At 40.1% G+C, this 25081-nt stretch overlaps 1 protein-coding gene across 2 annotated transcripts in view; it reads left to right on the top strand.

Moving 5' to 3' along the window:
• Nucleotides 1-12052: 12052 nt before the first annotated feature.
• The window catches only part of SLC26A5 (solute carrier family 26 member 5), a 47036-nt gene continuing 34007 nt past the window's right edge, over nucleotides 12053-25081 (top strand). For both annotated transcript variants that reach the window (XM_054494993.1, XM_054494992.1), the window contains exons 1-5: nucleotides 12053-12204; nucleotides 12700-12839; nucleotides 20354-20464; nucleotides 21930-22096; nucleotides 22967-23131. In XM_054494993.1, the coding sequence (XP_054350968.1) occupies nucleotides 12053-12204; nucleotides 12700-12839; nucleotides 20354-20464; nucleotides 21930-22096; nucleotides 22967-23131 (735 nt within the window). The remainder of the gene's footprint in view (nucleotides 12205-12699; nucleotides 12840-20353; nucleotides 20465-21929; nucleotides 22097-22966; nucleotides 23132-25081) is intronic.

The following is a 25081-nucleotide window of genomic DNA, read 5'->3' as shown; positions in this document are numbered from 1 at the left end:
TATTATTATACTTTAGGTTTTATGGTACATGTGCGCAATGTGCAGGTAAGTTACATATGTATACATGTGCCATGCTGGTGCGCTGCACCCACCAACTCGTCATCTCGCATTAGGTATATCTCCCAATGCTATCCCTCCCCCCTCCCCCCACCCCACAACAGTCCCCAGAGTGTGATGTTCCCCTTCCTGTGTCCATGTGTTCTCATTGTTCAATTCCCACCTATGAGTGAGAATATGCGGTGTTTGGTTTTTTGTTCTTGCGATAGTTTACTGAGAATGATGATTTCCAATTTCATCCATGTCCCTACAAAGGACGTGAACTCATCATTTTTTATGGCTGCATAGTATTCCATGGTGTATATGTGCCACATTTTCTTAATCCAGTCTATCATTGTTGGACATTTGGGTTGGTTCCAAGTCTTTGCTATTGTGAATAATGCGGCAATAAACATACGTGTGCATGTGTCTTTATAGCAGCATGATTTATAGTCCTTTGGGTATATACCCAGTAATGGGATGGCTGGGTCGAATGGAATTTCTAGTTCTAGATCCCTGAGGAATCGCCACACTGACTTCCACAAGGGTTGAACTAGTTTACAGTCCCACCAACAGTGTAAAAGTGTTCCTATTTCTCCACATCCTCTCCAGCACCTGTTGTTTCCTGACTTTTTAATGATTGCCATTCTAACTGGTGTGAGATGGTATCTCATTGTGGTTTTGATTTGCATTTCTCTGATGGCCAGTGATGGTGAGCATTTTTTCATGTGTTTTTTGGCTGCATAAATGTCTTCTTTTGAGAAGTGTCTGTTCATGTCCTTCGCCCACTTTTTGATGGGGTTGTTTGTTTTTTTCTTGTAAATTTGTTGGAGTTCATTGTAGATTCTGGATATTAGCCCTTTGTCAGATGAGTAGGTTGCAAAAATTTTCTCCCATTTTGTAGGTTGCCTGTTCACTCTGATGGTAGTTTCTTTTGCTGTGCAGAAGCTCTTGAGTTTAATTAGATCCCATTTGTCAATTTTGGCTTTTGTTGCCATTGCTTTTGGTGTTTTAGACATGAAGTCCTTGCCCATGCCTATGTCCTGAATGGTAATGCCTAGGTTTTCTTCTAGGGTTTTTATGGTTTTAGGTCTAACATTTAAGTCTTTAATCCATCTTGAATTGATTTTTGTATAAGGTGTAAGGAAGGGATCCAGTTTCAGCTTTCTACATATGGCTAGCCAGTTTTCCCAGCACCATTTATTAAATAGGGAATCCTTTCCCCATTTCTTGTTTTTGTCAGGTTTGTCAAAGATCAGATACTTGTAGATATGTGGCATTATTTCTGACGGCTCTGTTCTGTTCCATTGATCTATATCTCTGTTTTGGTACCAGTACCATGCTGTTTTAGTTACTGTAGCCTTGTAGTATAGTTTGAAGTCAGGTAGTGTGATGCCTCCAGCTTTGTTCTTTTGGCTTAGGATTGACTTGGCGATGCGGGCTCTTTTTTGGTTCCATATGAACTTTAGAGTAGTTTTTTCCAATTCTGTGAAGAAAGTCATTGGTAGCTTGATGGGGATGGCATTGAATCTGTAAATTACCTTGGGAAGGATGGCCATTTTCATGATATTGATTCTTCCTACCCATGAGCATGGAATGTTCTTCCATTTGTTTGTATCCTCTTTTATTTCCTTGAGCAGTGGTTTGTAGTTCTCCTTGAAGATTTAGACCAATATCCTTGATGAACATTGATGCAAAAATCCTCAATAAAATACTGGCAAACAGAATCCAGCAGCACATCAAAAAGCTTATCCACCATGATCAAGTGGGCTTCATCCCTGGGATGCAAGGCTGGTTCAATATACGCAAATCAATAAATGTAATCCAGCATATAAACAGAACGAAAGACAAAAACCACATGATTATCTCAATAGATGCAGAAAAGGCCTTTGACAAAATTCAACAACCCTTCATGCTAAAAACTCTCAATAAATTAGGAATTGATGGGACGTATCTCAAAATAATAAGAGCTATTTATGACAAACCCACAGCCAATATCATACTGAATGGACAAAAACTGGAAGCATTCCCTTTGAAAACTGGCACAAGACAGGGATGCCCTCTCTCACCACTTCTATTCAACATAGTGTTGGAAGTTCTGGCCAGGGCAATTAGGCAGGAGAAGGAAATCAAGGGTATTCAATTAGGAAAAGAGGAAGTCAAATTGTCCCTGTTTGCAGATGACATGATAGTATATCTAGAAAACCCCATCGTCTCAGCCCAAAATCTCCTTAAGCTGATAAGCAACTTCAGCAAAGTCTCAGGATACAAAATCAATGTGCAAAAATCACAAGCATTCTTATACATCAATAACAGACAAACAGAGAGCCAAATCATGAGTGAACTCCCATTCACAATTGCTTCAAAGAGAATAAAATACCTAGGAATCCAACTTACAAGGGATGTGAAAACAGCTTTTTCAAATTCCTTTTAGGAAAGGCTGATAAAGCCATAAGTGAAAATATGTTTTTTCTGGGTTCTAATTCATGAGACTTTTGCTATTTGCTGTGTACATTATAGAAAAGTTCACATCCTGTTGCTCAGGGCAATGTTGAAAAAATTCATAGTAAAATTTATTTTTGTTGTTTATATTGAGTCCCATAGAGAAGTCATGTGAAAGATACAGTAAGCTTGGGCATGTGCTTGCATATTTGAGATTAAAAGGTTAATATATGGTTCACAGAGAAAAATACGATTTCAAAACTAAAGAAAAGCATTACTTTACTGATGATGGCTCTTAGTTTCAGACAACTGAATCCATTCTAGCTAGTTTAAGCACCAAGAGATTTAATTGGCATTTTGAAACTTGCCAGATACTGTTCCCAGAATGTTGTCACTGGAAACATTTAAAGATAAGGAAACATAGAAGCAGAGAATAGTATAGTTATTTCCAGGGACTGGGAGCAGAGAAAAATGGGGAGAAGTTAATCAAAGGAAACCAAGTTAAAATTATGCAAGATGAAGAAATCCTAGAGATCTACTGTACAGCATAGTACCTGTAGTTAACCACCCACTGCTGTACACTTAAAAATGCACTAACTGGCTGAGCACAGGGGTTTACACCTGTAATCCCAGTACTTTGGGAGACCAAGGCAGATGGATCACTTGAGGTCAGGAGTTCGAGACCAGCCTTGCCAACATGGTGAAACCCCATCTCTCGTAAAAATATTATACAAAAATTAGCAGGGTGTAGTGGCACACACCTGTAGTCCCAGCTACTGAGGAGACTGAGGCAGGAGAATCACTTGAACCTGGGAGGTGGAGGTTGCAGTAAGCCAAGATGGTGCCACTGCACTACAGCCTGGGCAACAAGAGCAGGTTTCAAAAAAAAAAAAAAAAAGTACTGGCAGGGTAGATCTTGTGTTCTTATCACAAAATAATAATAATAAGAGCAAAAGCAGACTTTTGGAGGTGATATATTTATGGCATAGATTCCTCCAAACTTATCAACTTGTATACACTAAGTATATACAGCTTTTTGTATGTCAGTCATATCTCAATAAAGTGGTTTAAAAGTTAATAAAGGTGAGGAAACTAAGACTCAGGCAAATTATTTTTATATGTTCATTCAGTAAGCATTTTTTAGCCCTAAGTACCAATCACTGTACAGAAATTAGTATTGCGTTTCTCCTTTCATGAGGCTCACAATCTATTTTCCCAGTAGGTTGTGCATCAGTCTCACTCCATGAGCTTTAAAAAAAATACAGATTCTAGAATTACTAAATTAGAATCTCTAGAGGGGGCCGGGCATAGTGGCTCATGCCTGTAATCCCAGCACTTTGGGAGGCTGAGGTGGGCAGATCACCTGAGGTCAAGAGTTGGAGACCAGCCTGGCCAATATGGTGAAAACCCATCTCTGCTAAAAATACAGAAATTACCCGGCCATGGTGGTGGGCACCTGTAATCCCAGCTACTTGGGAAGCTGAGGCAGGAGAATCACTTGAACCCAGGAGGCATAGGTTGCAGTGAACCAAGACTGCACCACTGCACTCCAGCCTGGGTGACAGAGTGAGACTCCATCTCAAAAGAAAAAAAAAAAAAAAAAAGAATCTCTAGAAGGCCTGGAAATTGTGGTTTTAATCTCCCCAGGTGATTGTGACATGCAAGCAAGGCATAGAAAACCCTGGTGTAGTTGACCCTGCCATAACAATGTAGAACGACTGAGACACTTAAGGTACAGAACCAGGGCTCTACCCTGATCATGACCTCCAATTCAGAGCATCCGCCACAGAACCACAGTGAATCTTCATTATTGGCATGCAGCTGACTTTGGCTCTTAGTCTGAAGTTTAAAATGTTGTTACCATTTTGTTATTTTTTTATTTGTAAATATTTATCATGGCAATATTTTATAAGTATCAGAGATGGTGTTTAAAGACTACTTTGAATAGGAGGCAGGGTTTGTGTTTTGTGAATATTTTTGGATAAGTCTCTTACCCCCAAGTGAGTGTAGGTGGATCCATTTTCTCATCTACAAAGGGAGAGAGTTACGATAAATTTAGATTTTAAAATCTATGATGAGGCCAGGCACAGTGGTTCACACCTGTAATTCCAGCACTTTGGGAGGCCAAGGTGGGCAAATCACCTGAGGGTCAGGAGTTTGAGAACAGCCTGGCCAACAAGGGGAAACCTCATTTCTACCAAAAAAATACAAAAAGTAGTTGGGCGTGGTGGCGCACACCTGTAATCCCAGCTACTCGGGAGGCTGAGGCAGGAAAATCGCTTGAATGCGGGAGGCAGAGGTTGCAGTGAGCCAAGATCAAGCCACTGCACTCCAGCCTGGGCAACAGAGTGAGACTCTGTCTCAAAAAAAAAAAAAAAAGTCCATGATGAAAAATGTTCTAAGTTACCTTCAAATTCCTCCCTTCCTGCCTGTGGGGAAATGGACCTTGAAGCTCTAGGTCAATTTGCTTTGCTGTCATTAGTATTTTGTGTTTGAGGACCTGCCAGAAGACGTGTCCCTTTAGGTGATCTTAGTAAGTGATTTTTCTCATGTAAGGATTTGTGTACTTTTACAATTTGGTGATTTATAATTTCAATCAGCACACTGGAAGCTCATTATCTGTCGTATAAGAGTCTGGTTATTTGATATCCTAGTGTTGGTTCCTTGGTTACTTTGCCTCTCTGCCTCTGATAAGATGGTTATTGATAGCCTTTGAGGCTTTAATTATTTAATCATTGTTGATGCAAATAAAAAGTCCCCCAAAAGGACAGCCTTTCATTACAACATCTTCTTCTCCTTTCCTTTCCCAGTTGAAACATCCTTGAACTACCAACCAGCTATCTCAAAAAGGACATAGATTATAGCCAGGGTGCCAGTATCTCAAAAATATTTGAGAATCGTCTCTTCTCTGTGTCTCTTCCTAACCTACAGAGTTAAGGTTGCCAGATTTAGCAAAGAAAAATACAAGATACCCAGTTAAAGTTGAGACAAAGAATACTTTTTAATATAATTATATCTCATGCAATATTTGAGACATACTAAAAGATTATTTCTTGATTATCTTATATGCAAATTTAACTGAGCCGTCTATATTTTCTCTGGCAACCCTACAGATAGTGCATATCTTAATGCTTTAGAAAATCCATTTAATGTTTTGAAATCTAAATTTGTTTGAGATTTGCTCCTAATTGAAACCCACAATGAAATGATTGTGACAGTTAAGACTGCATTTGCCTGAAGTATAGTGGATGTTGCACTGCCCACCTCCACACAACTCTCTTTTGTTGTGAGAACATAAGCATAGAAACAAGACTTTGCTTGAGAAACCTAAGTTAAATAGTACTCTTTTGTAATTTGTATTAAATATTTTGCAGACACACATAAGTAAAGATAGTGCTATAATGCGTTGCACAGAATTTATTTACACCCTATTTAGTTTTTTTCTTTTTGTTTGTTTGGGTGCTGGGTACATGGATGGGTGGGTGAGGGTGTTTGTTTTGCCATCTCCTGTGTCAGGGGTTTTGAGCCTTAGCTGTACAATAGAATCACCTGAGAGCTTCTTAAGCTCTCAATCCCTGTCTGCTTTGCAGACCAATTAAATCAGAATCCCTGGAAATAGACTTGGGCATCAGTATTTAAAGCTGCCCAGGTGACTCCAATGTGTAGCCATGGCTGAGAACCAATGCCCTAAATGAAAATGGTAAATTTGAAAAAGCTCTTTTTACTACTAAATTATGACCTTATATTTTAATCCTCTTCAAAACTGATTTCATGTACTTTTCAGTAAGCATCTTATGGCAATTACATTTATTATTTTGTATTATATATTCTATATATGATGTATAATATAAAGTTTATTTTAAAAAATGATCTCATGAGGCTTTAATCTTGTCACTGATTCAGTATTAATTTCTTCAACATGTATAATTGGTTTCCATTTTCAAATATTTCTTTGTGATTTTTCTTATGTATTTTTCATATGTATTTCTCTCTCTCTCAGATTCTAAGCCAGTGGTTCTCAACTTGAACTGCTCATTAGAATCATCTTAGGATGCTATAAAGAAATGCCCAAGCCTGCCTCCTGGAGGCCATGCTCTAGTTGGTCAGGTGTGGAGCCTAAGCATTAGTGTTTTGTAAAAATACCTAAGGAAGTTCTAGGTTTAGCCAGAGTTGAAAGCCAATGTTTTCAATATGTCAAGTACCTATCTAGCTGATCAACTGCATGTCCTGGGGAACTTTTAATACATAAATATAGCTTAACTTTTAATACATAAATATAATTAATGAAATAGAAGGAATTTTGAGGTTCTGGGAGAAGGAGAAATAAGGGCATGGTAAGTGACCACCCTCTTGCCTTTATACTCTCAGATTCATGGGTGTCATGAGGAATTCCTGATGTTGGGGATAGCCAAAGGACTCTTAAGACTAAAGATAAAGATGCCTAGTGTTTTACGTGTTTTCTCTGCTATGCTTCAGTGTAAACCATTCTGTTGGCCTGAAATCTCCAGAGAAGGTTGCCACATACATGGGTAAGAGACACACGCTTACATCCACAAGTAGTGAATACCCATTGTTCAGGCCTCACCCAATGGAAATCCTAACTGGGTAGGTTCAGGATAAGGCCCTGAACCCAGTAATTCAAGCCCTCCCCAGACCATTGTGGTGATTGGCCACATTTGGTCACCACTGCCTTGTAGGTGATAAAACATCCCTAGACATGATCATCATAATTCACCTGATTGACAGCTGAGCAAACTCCTGTGGGGTAACAGGAAAATCAATGATAAAACTGAGTTTCTGCAACAGGAGAAAAACTAGAGTCTTATTCTTATTAGACCTTCCTCAGGTCTACCTGTTCCTTTTCTCTTCAAGTGGCCATATGTAGGAAGAAATTACCTTTCTGAACTAGGACAAAAGAAGACTAAGAAGATGATACCTACAAAAAATAATAAAAGTTCAAAGCAGACATAATCTATAAGATGAAAGAGAGAAAGCATGGCATGCATTATCAATAATCATAACATACCCATTCAAAGATTTCATTCACCTCCCAGTTACTGAGCACCTGCTAAGATACAAGTACTGAGATAGGTCCTGGGAATTCAGAGTATGATATTGTCTCAAGGAATTTACAGTCTAGAAGAGGAGATCAACGATTCTATTAGAATAGAAGAATGGAAGCGTACACCAAGTAACATGCATAGGCCCATTTCATAAAGGATTATAAATGAGGGGAGACCTCACAGAGAAGCAGAAGACAGAACAAGGGTTTGGAAGATAGAATGATTAGGCTGTGGGGAAAATGGAAGGAGTGAAGGGAAAGAAACAACATCTCTTATTAGAATGAATTGAAACTCTGGATGGGCACAGAGGCTTAAAGCAGCATGGTATGTTGCCTGGATTACAAATGGTTTTATAATGCTGTCATGTAATGATCTGGAGGAGTTAGGGCAGGTGGAAGCCAGTGGTAGGGTTTGTGATGTGTCAAACTCCACTTGTACATCAGCCCAGTCATTCTTGTATTTTGATGAGTTCCTAGAGTGGCCCTAAAGAGCTAGATAAGAGGTGGCCAACCCACCTTGCTAGTCTGAAACAAAAAACATATCATCTTTATTTCTCAGGTTCTGCTGCAAAATTCTTTCTCCAGATTTACCATTTCTTAGTTCATATGAGCTGCTATAACAAAATACCACAGACAGAAATTTATAAACAATAGAAATTTATTTCTCACAGTTCTGGAGGCTGGGAAGTCCAAGAACAAGGCACCAGCTGTTAAGGGCCAGGTGTCTCTGCTTCCAAGATGGTGTCTTATTGCATCATCCTCTAGAGAGGAGGAACACTGTATCCTCACATGGCGGAAGGGACAGAAGGGATGAAAGGGGGTGAACTCCCTCTGCTAAGTCTTTTTATAACCTAATCCCATTCGTGAGTGTTCCAGAGCCCACATAATCAATCACTTCCTAAGGACCACACCTCGTAATACTCTTGTATTGGGGGTTAAGTTTCAACTTGAATTTTGAAAGAGACAAAAACAGTCAAACCATAACATTTTAATATCATCTTTGGTGGTACTTGGTTGCATTTGCTGCCAGAATTTCTTTTTATTATAGGCTCTTGAATTTTCAACCTCTTTGGACACAGGTATTTATTTTGCACAATATTTTGTGGTAGATCATACACAACCCTGATTTCAATTTGTTTTGTTTGATTTGAGATGGAGTTTCACTCTTGTCACCCAGGCTGGAGTACAATGGCACGATCTCAGCTCACTGCAACCTCTGCCTCCCAGGTTCAAGAGATTTTCCTGTCTCAGCCTCCCAAGTGTCTGGGATTACAGGCGTGCACCACCACTCCCCACTAATTTTTTTTTTTTTTTTTCAGTAGTGGCAGATTTTCTCCATGTTGGCCAGGCTGGTTTCGAACTCCTGACCTCAGGTGATCCACCCACCTTAGCCTCCCAAAGTGCTGGGATTACAGGTATGAGCCACCACGCCTGGCTTTGATTTCAATTTGAATGTAATTTCATTTTGATGAAAACCTGAGTTTTCACTGTGAAGGAGTTGTATTGACCAACATTAGTAGCCCTCACAATTCCACAGTCACCACACAAACACTTAACCATGCATTCATGTTAACCTCTGCCTGCTGTGCCATTAAATTCCTTCAGTTGGGAATACTGGCTTTAGTTGTTGTGCATTTAATATTTTATTATGAAGTATATAGTTCAAATGTATAGATAAGTACAATTATGTAACAAGCACCAGTTTACTTACTAAGCAGCATAATCAAATCTTCACATTTTGCTGTCTTTGTGCCAGTTCTTTTTTTTTTTACAAACTAAAACATTGCAGATACAGTTAGTAGAAGCCCTCTACTATCCCTTCTTAGTCTCATTTCCCTCTCTCTAGAGGTAACACCATCCTGATCTCATTATTTATTGTTGTCATGAGTGGTTTTATACCTTTACTACAAATATATGTAATAACATATACTATTGTTTTATGTTTTTAAACTTTAAATAATTGAATCCTCTCAGTATTCATCTTTGCCTTACATTTTTGTTGAAAATTGCCTCTGAGATTTATTGATGATGACACATAGATTTAGTGCATTTCTTTTAATTACTACATAGAATTACATTTATGAATATACCAAAATGTATTTTTTACTGCATACAGGTACTTTTCACTGTTATAAGGCTGCAGAAAACATTTTTGTACACAACTCCATATGCACAAATATGTTGTATTTTTATTCTTTAATCATTCTTTTACTCATATAAGTAGTATCACTATGTAGCAATGAAAAAAACTACCAGTCATTCTAATAATCAAAAACATGACAATGTAATCAACTTCAAAACAGTATTAGAATAGTGTGCTGATTTTTTTTTTTATTATACTTTAAGTTTTAGGGTACATGTACACAATGTGCAGGTTAGTTACATATGTATACATGTGCCATGCTGGTATGCTGCACCCATTAACTCATCATTTAGCATTAGGTATATCTCCTAAAGCTATCCCTCCCCCCTCCCCCCACCCCACAACAGTCTCCAGAGTGTGATGTTCCCCTTCCTGTGTCCATGTGTTCTCATTGTTCAATTCCCACCTATGAGTGAGAATATGCAGTGTTTGGTTTTTTTTCTTGTGATAGTTTACTGAGAATGATGATTTCTAATTTCATCCATGTCCCTACAAAGGACATGAACTCATCCTTTTTAATGGCTGCATAGTATTCCATTGTGTATATGTGCCACATTTGCTTAATCCCGTCTATCATTGTTGGACATTTGGGTTGGTTCCAAGTCTTTGCTATTGTGAATAGTGCCGCAATAAACATACGTGTGCATGTGTCTTTATAGCAGCATGATTTATAGTCCTTTGGGTATATACCCAGTAATGGGATGGCTGGGTCAAATGGTATTTCTAGTTCTAGATCCCTGAGGAATCGCCACACTGACTTCCACAAGGGTTGAACTAGTTTACAGTCCCACCAACAGTGTAAAAGTGTTCCTATTTCTCCACATCCTCTCCAGCACCTGTTGTTTCCTGACTTTTTAATGATCGCCATTCTAACTGGTGTGAGATGGTATCTCATTGTGATTTTGATTTGCATTTCTCTGATGGCCAGTGATGATGAGCATTTTTTCATGTGTCTGTTGGCTGCATAAATGTCTTCTTTTGAGAAGTGTCTGTTCATATCTTTTGCCCACTTTTTGATGGGGTTGTTTGTTTTTTTCTTGTAAATTTGTTTGAGTTCATTGTAGATTCTGGATATTAGCCCTTTGTCAGATGAGTAGGTTGTGAAAATTTTCTCCCATTTTGTAGGTTGCCTGTTCACTCTGATGTAGTTTCTTTTGCTGTGCAGAAGCTCTTTAGTTTAATTCGATCCCATTTGTCAATTTTGGCTTTTGTTGTCATTGCTTTTGGTGTTTTAGACATGAAGTCCTTGCCCATGCCTATGTCCTGAATGGTAATCCCTAGGTTTTCTTCTAGGGTTTTTATGGTTTTAGGTCTAACGTTTAAGTCTTTAATCCATCTTGAATTAATTTTTGTATAAGGTGTAAGGAAGGGATCCAGTTTCAGCTTTCTACATATGGCTAGCCAGTTTTCCCAGCACCATTTATTAAATAGGGAATCCTTTCCCCATTTCTTGTTTTTCTCAAGTTTGTCAAAGATCAGATAGTTGTAGACATGTGGCGTTATTTCTGAGGGCTCTGTTCTGTTCCATTGATCTATATCTCTGTTTTGGTACCAGTACCATGCTGTTTTGGTTACTGTAGCCTTGTAGTATAGTTTGAAGTCAGGTAGTGTAATGCCTCCAGCTTTGTTCTTTTGGCTTAGGATTGACTTGGCGATGCGGGCTCTTTTTTGGTTCCGTATGAACTTTAAAGTAGTTTTTTCCAATTCTGTGAAGAAAGTCATTGGTAGCTTGATGGGGGTGGCATTGAATCTATAAATTACCTTGGGCAGTATGGCCATTTGATGTTTTTAACTTACTGCCTTTCACAGAGGTCACCAGCAACTTCCCTCAAACAGACATGTAAGCCTCAACTCTGAACCATAGAATAATTTAAAGAGTAATCAACCATAAATATAGAATTGGAAATGAGGCTAATATAGCTTTAAGAAACATTGAGTCAATTTAAGGACTGATCGTACTCTTTTTTTCTGTTTCCTTGACATATAGCTGGTCAAAATTGACCTGATTTGCAATTCCTCTTATATGGACCTAGAGGGAACTCACTAGTATTTAGCCATTGCACTTAATATGAGCTTTTGTTAAAAGTACACACATTGACCATTTATTACCCTGGGAGGGAATAAGTCACGTTTATTTTTTAATTGATTTCGATTTCATTAATTACTGCCTCCTATATACAGATCAATACATTAGGTCCTCTAGGGCATCCAAAGAAAGCCTCAGAAGAACTTGGAACACCACAAAGAAGAGATGCTTAGGAAAAGTCATCAGTAGGATTTTGGCAAGTAAAATGGAGTTTTTCTTTTTTCCCCTAGTGACACTCAGGAAATGCTTGTCTCCGGCTGTTAATGAATAATTTCAGAGTACTATGGATCATGCTGAAGAAAATGAAATCCTTGCAGCAACCCAGAGGTACTATGTGGAAAGGCCTATCTTTAGTCATCCGGTCCTCCAGGAAAGACTACACACAAAGGACAAGGTTCCTGATTCCATTGCGGATAAGCTGAAACAGGCATTCACGTATGTTGCCTTTTAACCTTTTTCTGATATTGTTCAGAAAACAAAATTCTTCAATTGTGAGAGGCGCAAGGTCAAATGTGTAAAGAAAATCTGTTTGGTGAAGTGGAGAGAAAAATGAATGCTGAGCCATCATGGTTTGCAAAGCTGTTCACGAGGTTCAGTCAGTGTTAGATATTTGCACACAGGCTTCATCATGAATTTCACCATATTTATTGAATTCCTACTATGCCTTTTGTCTGTGTAAATGTTAACATAACCAACACGCTTTCTAATTCTCCACCTACCTTCAAAATACCTTTTGTCTCCCAGGAATATTCCAGCCACTCTCTTTTTCCCCATCCCTGACTCCTACCCTGTTTGGCAACATCTTGAATCACCAATTGGAAATTTTTCCAGATTGCTCCTGGGAATAAGGAAGGGAAAATGCTTTGGTCTGAATTCTACAGAGATGTTTCTCATTTGTAACTTTATCTCTGTCTGTCTTTGTCCTTTCAGATGTACTCCTAAAAAAATAAGAAATATCATTTATATGTTCCTACCCATAACTAAATGGCTGCCAGCATACAAATTCAAGGAATATGTGTTGGGTGACTTGGTCTCAGGCATAAGCACAGGGGTGCTTCAGCTTCCTCAAGGTCAGTAGATCTTTCTTTCTTCCCCCCCACCTTGCTGTCCTCAAACAATTGCTTGACCTTCTGTTTGTTTCATCATGATTGCAAATTCATAATTTTTATCATGTCTTTCTAGTAACCTTTACCTATCTAAAGGCATTCTTCAGAAACATGTAATCCTTAAACCTGTAATCTCAGCACTTTGGAAGGCCACGGTGGGAGGATCACTTGAGACTGGGAGTTGGAGACCAGCCTGGGCAACAAAGTGAGACACTGTCTCTACCAAAGAAAAAACAAACAAAAACAAAAAACATAGCTGGGCATGCCTGTAGTCTCAGCTACTCGAGAGGCTGACATAGGAGGATCATTTGAGCCGCGAAGTTCAAGGCTGTAATGATCATACTACTTCACTCCAGCCTGGGAGACAGAGTGAGACCCTGTCTCAAAAAAAAAAAAGCTCCAGGGATATTAATAGTAGAAAATGGTGCTACTATTTTGCAGATCAGTACACTGTTTGGGCATTATCTTACCACTTCTAAGTCAGTCACTCAAGAAACATTTTATTGTTGTGGTTGTTGTTAAGGTTTGTGGCTTCTGAGTCCATTTTCTAATTACAAGGGACCATGATATGCTAAATTTCTGTAGTATATTGCAGCAACTCTCTGGTTTTATATGTGATATAAGAACTTAAGAAAATATTCATTAACTTATTCATGTATTCTAAACAGTACATGTCTATTAGGCACCTATCTGGCTCACTGTCCTCATGGAGCTCACTAACCATCCAATCAAGGCATGAGATTGCTAAGCAGAAAAAAGCACATACAAAAATTTTAATTATAATGATAAGCCAAATGAAGGAAAAGATAAGGTATTGTGAAATAAAAATAGTGGATCTAGGGCCGGCTGTGGTGGTTTATGCCTGTAATCCCAGCACTTTGGAAGGCTGAGGTGGGTGGATCACCTGAGGTCAGGAGTTTGAGATCAGCCTGGCCAACATGGTGAAACCCCATCTCTACAAAAAATATAAAAATTATCCAGGCATGGTGGCATGTGCCTGTAGTCTCAGCTACTCAGGAGGCTGAGGCAGGATAATCACTTGAACCTGGGAGGTGGAGGTTGCAGTGAGCTGAGATCGTGCCACTGGACTCCAGCCTGGGCAACAGAGCAAGACTCTATTGGAAAAAAAAAATAGTGGATCCAGGAAATGAGGTTTGAGCTGAGACCTGACTCAGGTCAAGAAAGAGAGAAAATGCATTTCAGGCAGAAGGAATAGCGTGTGTGAAGGCACTGAGCAGGAAAAGAATTGGATGTGGTACAAAGAATGAATGGAAAAGCAGTGTTCCAGCAGTGTGAGGGAGCAGGCGGCAGTGGCAGGCGAGGTGGGCAGAGGTAGGCCTGCAGAGTCTTCTTAGGCCATTTTTGGGTTTCATTCTGAGTGCAGTGAAAAGCTATCGGCATTACTTTTTATTTAGGTTTTCTTTGTGCATAAGTCTTCTCACACTGCTAACAAAGACATACCTGAGACTTGGTAATTTATAAAGAAAAAGAGGTTTAATAGACTCACACTTCCATGTGGCTGGGGAAGCCTCACAATCATGGCAGAAGGCAAACGAGCAAAGTCGCATCTTACATGGTGGCAGGCAAAAGAGAGCTTGTGTGGGGAACTGCCCTTCATAAAATCATCAGATCTCATGAGACATATTCACTATCATGAGGACAACATGAGAAAGACCCGCCCCCATGATTCAGTTACCTCCCACCTGGTCCCTCTCACAACACATGGAAATTATGGGAGCTACAATTCAAGATGAGATTTGGGTAGGGACACAGCCAAACCATATCACTTTGTAAGAGGTCACTGAAGACTGCTGTGGGGGGAATGGATTTGGGTAGTGGGAGGGGCACCAGAATGGATGTGAGGAAACCAGGTAGAGGTGACAGCAGTTCATGGTAGGCAAAGGTGATAATGGCTTGAACAGCTGTAGGTCAGCTGGCCAAAAATCAATTCCCTTCTAGCCAGTTTCCAAAAAAAAAACTTGTCAAAAAAAAATCACTTCCCCTAATGATCAATTAGCTGAGCTTTTTGTTTTCCAAGTGACTGATTTACCATATTTATTAAATCTATTATACAACATCTTAAGGCAGATTTGGGACAGATTCCTACAATCATTTTGGTGCCATCACCCCAAGAACAGAGAAAGGGACAGATTCAAAGGCAGGGGCAAGGGCAGGGTGAGGAGCGGATAAGGGCTCAGTATCCAAAACAGGAAGCAGAAATCAAACTGACATTCAGTCAAGCTGGACTGACAGAGCTGCAGGAATGACTGCCGACAACCACGCAAGCTCACACTCAAAGAACTCCTCAGGATTCTGCCTAGTTGAATTTTCACAGTCATTCTGCAAACTTATTTTCAACCAGCTGACTCTTCCATCTTGAACTAGAATGGTGGCTGTAAGAATGGAAAGACTTTGGAAAGACATATGATATATTTTGTAGGTGAGATCAGCAAAACTGGCTGTTGGATTAATTTAGAAAGAAGGAGGAGAGTGTGTCAACAACAACTTTAAGGCAGCTGGGCTGATGGGTTGGATGTGTGGGGATGGTAAAGAAGAGGGATAGTCAACAATGACTTTCAGGTTGCTGTTTCAACCACCTGAGGGATGGAGGTGCCAATTGCAGACATAGTAAAGATGACAGGGCTGGGTGTGGTGGCTCACGCCTGTAATCCCAACACTGGAAGGCCAAGGCGGGTGGATAACCTGAGGTCAGGCGTTCAAGACTGACCAACATGGTGAAACCCCATATCTACTAAAAATACAAAATAAGCCAGGCATTGTGGCACACGCCTATAGTCCCAGCTACTTGGGAGGCTGAGGCAGGAGAATCGCTTGAACCTGGGAGACAGAGGTTGCAGTGAGCTGAGATCGTGCCATTGCACTCCAGCCTAGGTGACAAGAGCAAAACTCCATCTCAAAAAATAAAAATAATAAAAAAGATGACAGGAATAGGATTGACGAGTAAGTTTGATTATGTTAAATTTGAGATGCTTGTGAGATAGACAAGTAGATATTTCATGTTTGTATTTAATATATGGTGAGCTCAAAAGAGAGGTAGGGGCTAGAGATATCAACTGTGGAATCAGACCTATAGAAAGCATTTAAACCATGGCAATAGACCACGGCGCCTAGGGAGAGAATGTGCAGTGAAAAAAGAAGGGAGCTAAGATCAAGCTGTGTCCAACATTAAAGACCAAATACAGAAGGAGGAACCAGCAGAAGAGATAGAAAAATATCTGGAAAGGAAACTAGGAGTGTATATTATTACAGAAACAAGAGATTCTTTCTTTTTTTTGTTTTTGTTTTTGTTTTTAAGACAGAGTCTTGCTCTATTGGCAGGCTGGGGTGCAGTGGCATGATCTCGGCTCACTGCAACCTCCGCCTCCCGGATTCAAGCAATTCTCCTGCCTCAGCCTCCCGAGTAGCTGGGACTACAGGTGTGTGCCACCACGCCCGGCTAATTTTTGTATTTTCAATAGAGACAGGGTTTCACCATGTTGGCCAGGATGGTCTCGATCTCTTGACCTCGTGATCCACCCGCCTCGGCCTCCCAAAGTGCTGGGATTACAGGGGTGAGCCACTGTGCCCAGCCTAGGAAGAAATTATTTCAAATCAGGGAATAATTCAGTAGGTGGAACACTGCTGAGAGGCACAGATCATCCCACAATCAAATTTGCATTGGAAAGTTATTTTTCTGCTCATTATTAATGAAGATAGATAAATATGAAAAACAAAATATAACAAAGATAGAGATCTAAGAGAAAGTAAATACATTTCTTGTGATTGGTAAATAATTTAAATTACCAAAAAGATTTTGTGTTAAGCATGTCAGAGTGAAAGTATGCTCTTATCTCTAATTGTCTTAAAAATCCCTCTAAAATGACAATAAAAGAGGGGGAAATGGTATAAACTAGCAAAGAGGAAGAAAATGAGAGAGGAAACACAGTGGAACAGGAAAAATCTATATATAGCAAGCAGATGGACAAGGGGCAGCTGAATTATTAGAGTAGAGGAAGCTGAAATGTAGGTACGTACACTACATAACACTGGGAAATTGGAGGCTCCAAGTATTGTCAAAGCTGGAAGCCAGGCAGAAGGCTAAAAGCAAGGGAACTGGTTCAAAGTCTTTGCAATCAGTAGCATCAATACACTCAGGCTCCCACACTTATATGATGCAGTGGATGGTAGGATAAAAATACCAACAGATGTCAAGAAGGTTAACTAAAAGTCTGCACGCTGAACTGTGAGCCAACAAAGGCTGTTCCCTTCTCTACTTTACTTCAAAGTGCCTGCAAAAAAACTTATAGCCCAAAGCAGATGGTGACCTATAAAACACCTATAGTGACAAGTGGGGGTCCCCCAGTGAAGATGCTGGCTGGCAACCCAGTTGTCCCACAATAAGGCCCATCAGTAAACAAAGAGCCAATACACATGAAGCTTCAAGAAAGAGACGAAATCACACAAAAAAGAATTCATAAGGAACAGAAATAACAGGGCAAAATAAAAAACTTTAAAACTATAGTATCCTAAAAGAGATACAAAAACACATTGAACCTATAAACAAAAACAGGATGCTATTTTGAAAAGAGCATTCAGAGAACAATAAAGAGCTCATAGAAATTTAAAATATGATAACTAGAATAAATATTTAGTCAGGGTTGGAAGATAAAGTAGAGGGAATCTCCTGGAAGTAGAAGAAAAAGTAAGAGAGAAAACATAAGAACACCGGAGGATCAAGCCTGATGTCCCATCATACATCTAATAGGACTTCCAGAAAGAAAGAAGAGAGTAAACAGAAGGAAGAAATGATCAAAGAGTAATCCCCAGGATTGAAATACATGTGTTTTCAGACTGAGAGGAATCATTAAATACCCAGCACAATAAATGAAAAATAAAACAAGGTACACCATAGTAAAATATAGAATATCAGGGATAAATAGAGGATCTCAGACTAGAAAGAAAAAAAGTCACATAATGAAAAGCTGAAAAGGTAAACATAATGGAAAATTAAGTTTGCATCTAAAATTGATAAATTGAGAAACCATGATACAAACATATTTAGAACAAACCCCTGGCCTTCACCCACTAGATGCCAGTAATACTCCCACCCCCTATCCCCATCATGTTAATCAAAAATGTCTCCAGACATCCACAAATGTCTCCTGCCAGACGTGGGGGTGGGGGAGCGCTGTCCTTTGAGAATGCTGATTTAGGAAAATGGAGGTAAATAGAGAAAAACAGCTAAACAAGTTGGAAGTGATTGGCTCTGAGGAGCAAAACCTGGAGGAAGAGGGGTGAGCAGAAAAGAGCTGGCTTTTCCAGAGAGCCTTTGCTGCTTGGCTTTTTAAATCGTATGCATACATTTCTTTGCTAGAAATAAATTTTTTAACAACATTCGAGAGACCATGTTATTATACATGAAGTTAGGCTGCTTTCCCAACTCTTGTTTTGCTAAAGCTGTTTTCTCCACAGCATAACAGTGCATTAAATGAGTTTTCTAATTGTCCCAGAAATTTGGCTGAGCCCCCAAAGCTGAGAATAAAAAGAGCTTATTGCCTACACATTCTGAAGAGGGATGCCAGTCAATCTATCCCAAGCTATGAAGGAATGACCCAGGCTCTCTTGAGTGTGTCACTTTAACGGAATATATGAGAGAACGAGGAGACTGATTTGGAATGAGAATTTTCCAGGGAGAGGTTAAAACCCTATCCATTTCCCCTCCACCTGTAGTCAAGTAAGAAAGGACTACAAGAAAGCTACTCAGTGCTGAACAGCACCCTCTGGAGTTTGTGAAGACTGCTGCCTAATTCTTGCATGAAAAAGTACAGCTGCTCTGAAAACTAGTTTTTAAAAAACTTTCAAGAGAACCTGCACATGGATGTTTATAGCAGCTTTATTCATAATTGCCAAACCTTGGAAGCAATCAAGATGGCCTTCAGTAGATGAATGGATAGACTGTGGTACATCCAAACAATGAAATATTCAATATTAAAAAGGAATGAGCTATCAAGCCATGAAAAGACATGAAGGAAACTTAAATGCTTATTACTTAGTGAAAGAAGTCAGCCTGGTGTAGCTTACTACTGTATGATCCCAACTGAATGACATTCTAAAAAAGACCAAACTGGCCAGGCACAGTGACTCATGCCTGTAATCCCAGCACTTTGGGAGGCTGAGGTGGGCAAATTGCTTGAGCCTAGTTCAAGACCAGCCTGGGAAACATGGGGAAACTCTGTCTCTACAAAAATTAGCCAGATGTGATGGTACACACCTGTAGTCCCAACTACTAGGGAGGCTGAGGTGGGAGGATTGCTTGAGCCTGGGAGGTTGTGGCTGCAATGAGCCATGAACATGTCCCTGTACTCCAGCCTGGGTGACAGAGCAAGACCCTGTCTTTAAAAAAAAAAAAAAAGGGGGGGGGGGGCAAAACTTCAAAGACAGTAAAAATATCATTAGTGTCCAGGAGATGGGGGGAGGGAAGTATGAATAGAGCACAGAGAATTTCTGAGCGGTGAAACTACTTTATATCATACTATCCTGATGGCTACCTGTCATTGTACATTTGCATAGACTGTACCACACCAAGAGTAAACCTAATGTAAACTATGGACTTTGGGTGATAATGATAGGTCAATGTAGGTTCATCACTTGTAACAGATGTGCCACTCTGGTGGGGGATGTTGATAGTGGGGGAGGCTGTGCATACATAAGGGCAGGGAATATATGGAAAACCTCTGTATCTTTTGCTCAATTTGCTATGAACCTGAACTGCTCTAAAAAGTCTATTTAAAAAAAAAAAAGTCTAAAGGATGATGTGAACTGCCTAGGACAGCAGAGTGAGGGAAAGAGTCCCCTAGAGGGTATGACCTTCACTTCCAAAGTTTCTTGGGAGTAAAATGCCAGGCTTTCCCATTGAGTAACTGGAAGGTAACGAGACTTGGCTCATTTGATAGGTACCTGCCCAAGAAGACTGCCTACAGGATGAGCATACGCCAGCTGAAAGAACGTGGAAGGCTGTACCTTCTGATAAGAGTTGGACGAGGGATATCTAAGAGTCAGGAGGAGGGAGCATTACATAGGTTAGGGCATAGTAACTGGGAGTCCCTTATTGCAAAGGGGTCTCTAGAGAACCCACAAAACCACCCCATTGGAGAAAGAGCTTGCATTTGTGCATCAACACCAAATTACAATGACACCCACTAAGATAAGACATTTTTCTGCTTTTATCTAATTTGTGAAACAAAGCAGAAAAAAAAAATCACCCACTGGCAAAAAGGAGATGACAATGCAAAGTGTCTCAGCTTGGACTGTATCAGCACCAAGGTAAGATGATGTGCAGGATTGGGGTAGGGCAGGTTGCAGCTTAAATTAAGATGGGCTTCACTCGTTCATCAGAAATAAAGAACGAAGAGAAAAACACATGTAACCCCTCTGTGTTCTAATGATCCCCCATTTCTGTTTGGTTTTTAATCCCACAGGCTTAGCCTTTGCAATGCTGGCAGCTGTGCCTCCGATATTTGGCCTGTACTCTTCATTTTATCCTGTTATCATGTATTGTTTTCTTGGAACCTCCAGACACATATCCATAGGTAAAAGCTTATACTTGATATTCTATTACCTTTCCTTGTGTATTTCCAACCTCGCAATGTGCCAAAGAAATGGCATGGTCGTTATTAAAAATTGTCTTAATAACAACTTTTGTTACTGCATACACAATAGGTGTTTTAAAAACCTACACTCAGCTAGGTGTGGTGGCTCATCCCTGTAATCCCAGCATTCTGGGAGGCCGAGGTGGGCAGATCGTCTGAGGTCAGTAGTTTGAGACCAGCCAGACCAACATGGTGAAACCCCATCTCTTTGTAAAAATACAAAAATTAGCCAGGCTTGGTGATGGGTGCCTGTAATCCCAGCTACTCGGGAGGCTGAGGCAGGAGAATCGCTTCAACCCGGGAGGCAGAGATTACAGTGAGCTGAGATCACACCACTGCACTCCAACCTGGGCAACAGAACGAGACTCTGTCTCAAAAAAACAAAAACAAAACAAAACAAAAAAACACTACACTCCTCCCTAGATTTCTAGAACTTACAATTTTCTTATAATCTTGCGATAATAAAAAAGACAATTTTCTTGTGTAAAAGGGCAATTGTTGAAATCTGTGAAATGAGATAAATGCTTGATTTCATAATGTAATTTGCCAACATCTGGTTTTTATTTTTATACTAATGGTAGTACTTCAAGTTCCTAATCGCTATGCATGTATTTCATTTTTGTCATATTTTGGGCTCTGAATTGTACATATTTTCAGTTTATCAGAGGCATATGGATTTCATAATAGTTCTGGTGCTGCATAAGGCTACCACCTAACACACACATACTTTCCAGATATCTACTGTTTGGTAACAAATACCCCCAAAATGTAGCAGCTTTACAACAACAATCATGTTTATATCTTCCATAGTGCCTGCAGTTCAGGGCTTGGGAAGGGCTGGTCTGGGTAATTCTTCCTCTCTCCCTTTTTCCTCCCTCCCTTCCCTCTTCCCTGCCTTCCTTTCTCCATGCAGTCCCAGGAATTCTCCACTTGGCCTAGTTGGAGCTTTCTTACACATGGTGACTTAGGGCTTCAGCAGAAGACGGAAGCTGCAGCCCTTTTATTACCTAGCCTGGGAAGTCACACAACGTCACTTCTGCTGCATTCTTTTGATTACTAACAAGTCAAAGCCAACCCAGATTCAAGGAGAGAGAAATTAGATTCCACCTCTTGATGGAGAAATGTCAAGAGGAGTATGTGGATGAAAGATATTGCTATGTCTATTTTTGGAAAATACAGTCTGCATGTGCACACACACACACAGTTGCATGCGCACACACGCACACATATGGTTGCTTATACACCAGGGGCAGGACACTAAAGAAGGGAGCGTAGCCTTCCTTCACGCATGATTTCTTGACCTCACCTTTGTCTCTTGGTGTACTGGCAAAAACCATATCAGATTCTCTGAATTAGATAGTGTCCTTGAACCCTGAACAGGGATCTTCATGCTTCATTATTTCAGGTCCTTTTGCTGTTATTAGCCTGATGATTGGTGGTGTGGCTGTTCGATTAGTACCAGATGATATAGTCATTCCAGGAGGAGTAAATGCAACCAATGGCACAGAGGCCAGAGATGCCTTGAGAGTGAAAGTCGCCATGTCTGTGACCTTACTTTCAGGAATCATTCAGGTAAGGCTCAAAGATGGGGAAATGGACTGTCTCATTTGTTAACCTAACAAGTATCTACTGAGTGCTCTTGGCTGGTCTTACTACACGGTGGACGGGGTCAGCCAGAAAAACCCCAGAGCTCTGGGAGTAACTGCATACCAACCGCATGCCGTATTCACAACTATGAGTGACCAGCAAGCAAGCTTCAGGTGGGTGCTTTAAAGATCCCAAAAGCAAGACAAGTTTGACACGGCAGGATTGGTTAGTGCTGGGAGAGGACATTCCTCTCTGCTTAGAAGAAACAGCCAGTGATCATGATCATGCACTTTAGTCTACATGATGAAGCATGCCCCCAGCTCAATGAGAGACAGGGAAAGCATTAGTGTGGTTAATGCACTGTGGGGCACCAAGCCACTCCAGACCTTCCATTGTTTTCTGTATAACCAGTGGTTGATTTGCTAGCTACTTACCCGCTTGAGGTACAAGTTGGCAGTGTTAGAAAATGGTCCAGAGGCTGGGCACAGTGGTTCACACCTTTAATCCCAGCACTTTGGGAGGCTGAGGCAGGCGGATCACAAGGTCAGGAGTTCAAGACCACCCTGGGCAACATAGTGAAACCCCGTGTCTACTAAAAATATAAAAATTAGCCAGACATGGTGGCATGCACCTGTAGTCCCAGCTACTCAGGAGGCTGAGGCAGGAGAATCGCTTGAACCCGGGAGGCAGAGGTTGCAGTGAGCTGAGACTGTGCCACTGCCTGGGTGACAGAGCAAGACTCCATCTCAAAAAAAAAAGAAAATGGTCAAGAAATAACTTGTATATTTGCTGTGGGTCATAACTTCCTGACCTATCATGTGATTCATTTGTTTCTTTGTCATTAAAAAAAAATAGTTTTGCCTAGGTGTCTGTAGGTTTGGATTTGTGGCCATATATCTCACAGAGCCTCTGGTCCGTGGGTTTACCACTGCAGCAGCTGTGCATGTCTTCACCTCCATGTTAAAATATCTGTTTGGAGTTAAAACAAAGCGGTACAGTGGAATCTTTTCAGTGGTGTATGTAAGTAAGCAACTACCTGACATTCGGTACTTTTCTCTTTATTCCCCCCACCACCTTCTCTTCTGTATCTCTTTTTACTTTCAAGACTCATTTTTCTTTTTCTCCAGTAATTTCCATAAAAAGGGAAAAATTCATTTATTCTAAGGTTTTCTGAAAAAAGTGTTACAAAGAGGACTAAACCTTAAAATATTATTAATATGTGATACTGCGTACTTCACAAGGAATTTTTTGCTAGGTCTTTATTTGGTGACTGCACCATCACTCTGATTAGGTAAAGAGACACCTTTTTCTTACAACCAAATCATGGTCTTTTTGGAAACTAACAAATAATTTAAAGGCATGAAGGGAGAACGTATCTCTCTCAAAAGCTGCTAATTAAGGCTGGGCACAGTGGCTTACACCTGTAATCCCAGCACTTTGAGAGGGCGAGATGGGCGGATCACGAGGTCAGGAGATGGAAACTATCCTGGCTAACAAGTGAAACCCCGTCTCTACTAAAAATACAAAAAAAAATAGCCAGGCGTGGTGGCGGGCACCTGTGGTCCCAGCTACTCAGGAGGCTGAGGCAGGAGAATGGTGTGAACCTGGGAGGCGGAGTTTGTAGTGACCCGAGATCCCATCACTGCACTCCAGCCTGGGCGACAGAGCAAGACTCCGTCTCAAAAAAACAAAAAACAAAAAACCTGCTAGTTCAAACTGGCAAAAAAAAACAAGTAAGGCTATAAAACATTTAACTAACATGAATCTTTTAGTTATGTAGACCCCTTACCAAACACAGAGAAAATATAAATTATTTGCAAACACTTAAGGAACAATGGTAATAACTGATCATGTTGAAATCGATCGTGTGAAACTAATCACAAATTCGAAAAATTCAATGTTTTTTCACACAGTGCAATATAATAAAAAAATCAAAAACTAAACATAGCTTTAAAACTCCCATATATTTAGAAACCAAAAAACATTTCTAAATGACCCACGAATAAAGAGGGAATTAGGAAATAATTAGAATTAATTGACAGCAGAAGTACTACATATCAAAACCTCTGAGATGCTGTTAAAGCTATCCTTGGAAAAAGAGGCCTGTAGCCTTTGTAGGTATTTATGTGCCAGACACTGCTAGGTGCCAAGATGCAGCTGTGAGCTGAAAAGATCCAGGCCTTGCCCTCTGGAGCTTTCAGTCCAGTGGGAAGGTAGTAAACCATTAATCGCATACATGTGTAATCAATTACAATTTGTGTTGAGTGCTGTGAAGAAGAAGTACCAGCTGCTCTGAAAGTGAAATAGGGAGTTCTTTAGCTTAGGGGTCTAGGAAAGGCACTTTGACATTTAAGTTGAGTCCCTGACTGATTAAAATGGAATCAGACTTTAGGAATATTCTCTAAATAACAAAATTCTTAGTTTCCCATAATAGCTATTATCGTACTTCTTACTCTGAGACTTGTCGAAATGCCTTGTCACAAAGGAAATAAAACATACTGAGTACTCTAGGCATTGATAGGAAAGGGTGCATGGCCTGGGCTGAGTGGGAAGTCTACTTTATTGGGTTTCAAATGAGAACTGACCATATTTGAGGTGCCCAGTTGGTAACACTAGGATATAATTAAGTGGATTTCTTCTCTAGTTCTCCTAGGTTCCTTTCCCAAACATCAGCACTCTTGACTTCAAAGTCCTGCTAACAATAATTTCTCTCTCTTTCAGCTCCTAAAAGCTTTTCAATGTATTTACCTTTGGAGTACTTTGCTATCAACCCTTAATTCTTTCCAAATGCTCAGGACTCAGCTTCAGGGTTCCTTTTCTGGATTTTATAATATTACATTGAGATATCAGCATATGATAAGAATAATTGTTTAATAAGAATAACTATAAGGCTGGGCGCAGTGGCTCACACCTATAATCCCAGAACTTTGGGAGGCCGAGGCAGGCAGATGACTTGAGGTCAGGAGTTTG

Source organism: Pongo pygmaeus, chromosome 6 (genome assembly GCF_028885625.2).
Source record: "Pongo pygmaeus isolate AG05252 chromosome 6, NHGRI_mPonPyg2-v2.0_pri, whole genome shotgun sequence".
Classification (NCBI taxonomy): Eukaryota; Metazoa; Chordata; class Mammalia; order Primates; family Hominidae; genus Pongo; species Pongo pygmaeus.
The sequence above is the reverse complement of the archived record's forward strand: the minus strand, read 5'-3'. Positions and strand labels throughout refer to the sequence as shown.